Genomic DNA, 6210 nt, shown 5'->3' on the forward strand with positions numbered 1-6210 from the left:
TATATATATATATATATATATATATATATGTATATGTATATGTATATGTATATGTATATGTATATGTATATGTATATGTATATATATATATGTATATGTATATGTATATGTATATGTATATGTATATGTATATGTATATATATATATATATATATATATATATATATATATATAAAAAGCATAATGAAATTTTGAAAATATTGCCTTATAATAGGTTGTCAATAGGGCCATCTTGGATTAAGGCAAATTGAGGGTATTTGCAGTGAGCAGATTAGGGTAGATTTTCTATCCTGGCTAGTAGACCTAATGTCCTGTCAGAATCAGGTGAGAAACAAAATAATCCAATTTTGTCCAACCTCTGGCATTTATTTACCGGACTACTGATGGCCATGTTCTCCTGTGCGTTGAGTGTTGGTTGACCGTGTTCTCCTGTGGGTTGTGTCCTAACAGGGGCGTTGGGTGTATCTTCTACGAGATGGCTGCAGGCCGGCCGCTGTTCCCCGGCTCCACGGTGGAGGATGAGCTCCATCTCATCTTCAGATTACTGGGTGAGTTCCTCCTACACCTGACCTTCTACACCTGGCCTCCTACACCTGCCCTCCTACACCTGGCCTCCTACACCTGACCTTCTACACCTGGCCTCCTACACCTGACCTCCTACACCTGGCCTCCTACACCTGACCTTCTACACCTGCCTCCTACACCTGCCCTCCTACACCTGACAGTCCTCCAGCACTGGCTCTCAACAAGTGCAGCTCAAAGTGCTTTACAGAGCAATGGAGAAAGAAAGAAAAGCATAAAACATTAAAAATAATAGCAGTAATGCAATACAGTGAGGACATGAATAACAAACAATGTAAAAGATCAATTTAAAGCAAGAGTGTAGAAGTGGGTCTTGAGCTGGGCTTTAAAAATGTCTACAGAGGCTGCCTGTCGAAGGTACAATGGGAGTTTGTTCCACGCTGTCGGCCCGTAGAAGCAGAAAGCCGCGTCACCGTATTTTTTTATTTGCCAGTTTTTTTAGGCAAAGCGAGCAGGCCAGCAGTGGAAGACCTTAGGGGGCGGTTTGGGACATATTTAGGCAGGCAGTCATGTAGGTACACGTTATTGATTGATTGAATTGAATTACCCTTTCATATTTTGTGGCAGTGCCAAAGCACTCTGGAAGTTCACGTGTTTTTTGTTTTGTTTTTGTTTTTTGCTTTTTGCCTTTATTGTTAGTTATTAGTGAAGATAGACAGGAAAGCGGGAGAGAGAGAGAGAAGGGGACTCGAACACGCGACGCGCTGTCAGGCCAGAGCCTTTTATGTGGCATGATGCGCCTGGACCACTAGGCCAGCGGACGCCTCCCGGAAGTTCACATGTTTGATATAAACGATATAAACGTGTTGTCTTTGTTATTATAAATCTAATGATTATATCATCTAACCTTCTGACTTTCTCACGCTGATTCCAGGCACGCCAACGGAGGACAACTGGCCAGGAATCTGCTCCATCGAAGAGTTCAAATCCTACAAGTTCCCCAAATACAAACCACAGCCATTGGTCAACCACGCTCCCAGGTGCAGTGCTCTTTGTGTTTGTCTTCTTTGTCAAGTGCGTTGCGTTGCGTGCGTGCGTGCGTGCGTGCGTGCGTGCGTGCGTGCGTGCGTGCGTTGCGTGCGTGCGTGCGTGCGTGCGTGCGTGCGTGCGTGCGTGCGTGCGTGCGTGCGTGCGTGCGTGCGTGTGGTGCGTGCGTGCGTGCGTGCGTGCGTGCGTGCGTGCGTGCGTGCGTGCGTTGCGTGCGTGCGTGTGTGCGTGCGTGCGTGAGTGCGTGTGTGCGTGCGTGCGTGAACTGTGTGGACAGGAAATCCTGTGGAACATTTCAGAGACAGCGCTCCACGTCCTTCCTCCCCTGAGCCACTCATTTCTCATCAGTCACCACCAGTATTAGAGGCAGAATCTAATTCCTTCCATCTCTGACTTGTATCTGTCTTCCATTTCCCCTGTTTCTGCTCTATAGGCTGGACACGGAAGGCACTGAGCTGCTGTTGTCATTTCTAAGAGTAAGAGCTTTTTTATTTTTATTTTATTAGACTGTCCCTAAATTAAAGTAACTCCTGTACTCCTTCACACATCCCTGTTGCCTGGAGGACGGGAACCCCTTTTTGGTGTTTTAAGCATTACGTTATACTTTAGCTATTGACAAATAGCAGATCTACAAGCTCATAGCGCGGCACCGAGTGCCGCAGAGAGAGACAAGCTTGTAGATCTGCTATTTTTGAAAAATCGTGAAAATGTGGCGCAAATCTTTGAATATATATTCTCACAGAGCAAACGTTTTTAACTCAAATCTTTGCTTCTGGGGGGTCGCCCCTGGAACTACATATTTTCAAATGGGGGACGGCGGCGAAATACACATATTTTTGGGGGTCCTAGACGTGAAAATGTCTGAGAACGACTGACATAGAAACATGGGGTGTTTCAGAAAACTGCCAGGACATTTGTAGAATCGACCTCGGGTGAAACTCCTCAACACACAGATGCTATACCAATACTAGCCAGCAGGGGTCGTCATTCTCTCCAAAATGTGTTTTCCAGTATGAATCCAAGAAGAGGATTGCAGCAGAGGAGGCCATGAAGCACATGTACTTCAAGACCCTCGGCCCGAGGGTCCACGCACTGCCCGAGAGTGAGTATGAGGCTCACACAGTGGTGTTTTCGGCAGCACATTTCTATTTTAGTTTTAGTCATTAGTCTCTTGAATAGTTTTCATTTAGTTTCAATCACTTTTTTGTCACCTGGAATGGTTTAGTCAGAGTAATATAGTAAGAGAGTGGCGACACTATAGCGTTGACTCCCATTGTAACAATGGAATGCGGAAGTGCTCATTCTATCTCAATGGGATAGTTCCAGCCATAGGAGGCAATGTTTGGAACTATAGCCCATTCTATCTCAATGGGATAGTTCCAGTCATAGGAGGCAATGTTTGGAACTATAGCCCATTCTATCTCAATGGGATAGTTCCAGTCATAGGAGGCAATGTTTGGAACTATAGCCCATTCTATCTCAATGGGATAGTTCCAGCCATAGGAGCAATGTTTGGAACTATAGCCCATTCTATCTCAATGGGATAGTTCCAGTCATAGGAGCAATGTTTGGAACTATAACCCATTCTATCTCAATGGGATAGTTCCAGTCATAGGAGCAATGTTTGGAACTATAGCCCATTCTATCTCAATGGGATAGTTCCAGTCATAGGAGCAATGTTTGGAACTATAGCCCATTCTATCTCAATGGGATAGTTCCAGTCATAGGAGCAATGTTTGGAACTATAGCCCATTCTATCTCAATGGGATAGTTCCAGTCATAGGAGGCAATGTTTGGAACTATAGCCCATTCTATCTCAATGGGATAGTTCCAGCCATAGGAGCAATGTTTGGAACTATAGCCCATTCTATCTCAATGGGATAGTTCCAGTCATAGGAGCAATGTTTGGAACTATAACCCATTCTATCTCAATGGGATAGTTCCAGTCATAGGAGCAATGTTTGGAACTATAGCCCATTCTATCTCAATGGGATAGTTCCAGTCATAGGAGCAATGTTTGGAACTATAGCCCATTCTATCTCAATGGGATAGTTCCAGTCATAGGAGCAATGTTTGGAACTATAGCCCATTCTATCTCAATGGGATAGTTCCAGTCATAGGAGCAATGTTTGGAACTATAGCCCATTCTATCTCAATGGGATAGTTCCAGTCATAGGAGCAATGTTTGGAACTATAGCCCATTCTATCTCAATGGGATAGTTCCAGTCATAGGAGCAATGTGTGGAACTATAGCCCATTCTATCTCAATGGGATAGTTCCAGTCATAGGAGCAATGTGTGGAACTATAGCCCATAGGCACACGCTTTGAGGCGAGATCAAAGCGTGTTGCTACTCTCCTACTCTACACTCTGGCTTTAGTTTTAGTCGACTAAATATCATAAGATGTTAGTCGACTAAATCTAGAGTTGATTTAGTCGACTAAATTGTATTTTAGCGGGCCTTGATGCAGTCGTAATGGCTATTTTCACACTTGCTGAAAATAGCCGATCTACAAGCTCACAACTAAATCAACATGTCCATTTTTACAGTTGAGTTAAGTAAATAAAATGCACCTTAAATAAAACATTTACAGTGTTTTAACACTTAATTTTAGTTATAGAGGGAAACTATAATGTATTAAGGCATATTTGGCTTATATATAGTAAGAAAAGAATCAATAGTTGCAGCCCTAGATGTAATGATATTTCATGCATTATCGTTCCTGACCACATCCCTCCTCCTCCTGTTTTTCAGTCGTATCAATATTCACATTAAAAGAACTACAGCTGCAACGAGACCCTGGATACCGGAATGCATCCTACACAGAGTCAGGTGGGCAAGCGAGCACACGCACGCACGCACGCATGCACGCACGCATGCACGCACGCACGCACGCACGCATGCACGCACGCACGCACGCACGCACGCACGCACGCACGCACGCATCATAATAATGTGTGTGTGTGTGGAGTTGGGCGCTTGTATCTGTTTTTGCAGTGTGTGAGTTAAGCAATATTACACGAGAGGGGGTGGTTTAACGTCATTAATGTACGCCTGCGATGCTGCAGGAACGAGCCCGCAGGGCGAGTTCTGAAAGCAACGCAGAAGAGGCAATAATCACGTTAAACCACCCCCTCGAGTGTAATATTGCAATTATACAACAGTTACCCTTAAAACTAAGAAAATCGCTGGAAAAACATATTTTTTTAATGTCTGAATCTGCTCTCTCTCTCTCTCTCTCTCTCTCTCTCTCTCTCTCTCTCTCTCTCTCTCTCTCTCTTTATCAGGTAACGGCAAGATCAACAGAAGGCAGAGCATGCTGTTTTAAACATTGTGCTGCTGATCCAGAGGAAGACCCGACCTGGTCCTCGACTCCCTCGCCCTTCTCTCGCATGAGCCCGCCTTCCCTCAGACACCCAGAACCACCCCAACACACACACACACACACGCACGCACACGCACACACCTTACCATCTCTTCTCTGGCACTCGCAAAAGAGCAAGCAACTCTGCGTTTGGGCCGATGTGGACTTTACAGACTGTGTTTATTTATTGGAAGACGGGACGGGACGGGCGAGGTTGTGTTTTTTGCTGCTAAACTACTACTGTCTGTATTTAACATGCCGTATGTATGTGTGTATATGATGTGAAGTCAGACGCCCCGCCGTGCACAGCCCCGTGCACAGCCCCGTGCACAGCCCCGTGCACAGCCCCGTGCACAGCTCCGTGCACAGCCCCGTGCAGTGCACAGCCCCGTGCACAGCTCCGTGCACAGCCCCGTGCAGTGCACAGCTCCGTGCACAGCCCCGTGCACAGCCCCGTGCACAGCCCCGCCCCGTGCACAGCCCCGTGCACAGCTCCGTGCACAGCCCCGTGCACAGCCCCGTGCACAGCCCCACCGCTCGATAAAAGGTTACTATTATTGTTGTTGTTCCTCGGGACTATTATTCTCGATTATTTTTAGTGATGACTCTCTGCCGATGTTCCAAAGCTGTTCTGGAAGTTGTTGTTACCCTTCTGTGTTGCTCATCGGCTCATTATTTTAGAGTCCGAATGCCTTTTTTGTTTTTTTGTTTTTGTTTTTTTTAATATTCTAAAAGTAAAAAAACTTTCGAGTATTTTCTGTTTTTGATCCTCGGAGCTTCTTCTCACCATATTGTGGCGTGACTGAATTTGATACCAGTCTCAACCTCTAACGTAAAGGGGGTACGTTACGTAACCTCTAACGTAAAGGGGGTTACGTTACATTACGTCAGTGCTTCCCAAACGTTTTTTGTGTCAAGGACCCCCAAATCAACATTTATTCGGCCACGGACCCCCCATTTGAAAACATATGCCAGTGACCTCGATAAGGGAGGATTTTTACGGCTCTAGCAGTGATTCCGAAACATTAATTTCAAGGACCCCCCAGTTTCACACGCATTATGCTACGGACCCCCGATTTAATGGCATTTATATATCTGGTACCCCAGTTTATATTGTAAAACCACTGTTCATTTAACTCTGAGAGTGTACAAATGGAACCAAATGGACCCATTTTTACACTCTCTGAGTTACAGACCCATAAGGGTCCATTTGGTTCCATTTGTACACTCTGAGTTACAGACCCATAAGGGTCCATTTGGTTCCATTTGTACACTCT

At 45.2% G+C, this 6210-nt stretch overlaps 1 protein-coding gene across 3 annotated transcripts in view; it reads left to right on the plus strand.

Annotated features, from left to right (window-relative positions):
* Nucleotides 1-5704, plus strand: part of cdk17 (cyclin dependent kinase 17) — a 46102-nt gene extending 40398 nt beyond the window's left edge. For all 3 annotated transcript variants that reach the window (XM_079494613.1, XM_079494614.1, XM_079494615.1), the window contains 6 exons: nucleotides 451-548; nucleotides 1457-1562; nucleotides 2003-2045; nucleotides 2581-2671; nucleotides 4324-4401; nucleotides 4857-5704. In XM_079494613.1, coding sequence (XP_079350739.1) covers nucleotides 451-548; nucleotides 1457-1562; nucleotides 2003-2045; nucleotides 2581-2671; nucleotides 4324-4401; nucleotides 4857-4897 — 457 coding nt within the window. In that variant the 3' untranslated portion in view covers nucleotides 4898-5704. The remainder of the gene's footprint in view (nucleotides 1-450; nucleotides 549-1456; nucleotides 1563-2002; nucleotides 2046-2580; nucleotides 2672-4323; nucleotides 4402-4856) is intronic.
* The last annotated feature ends 506 nt before the right edge of the window (nucleotides 5705-6210 follow it).

This window comes from Electrona antarctica, assembly GCF_951216825.1.
Source record: "Electrona antarctica genome assembly, chromosome: 23".
In the NCBI taxonomy this organism is placed as follows: domain Eukaryota; kingdom Metazoa; phylum Chordata; class Actinopteri; order Myctophiformes; family Myctophidae; genus Electrona; species Electrona antarctica.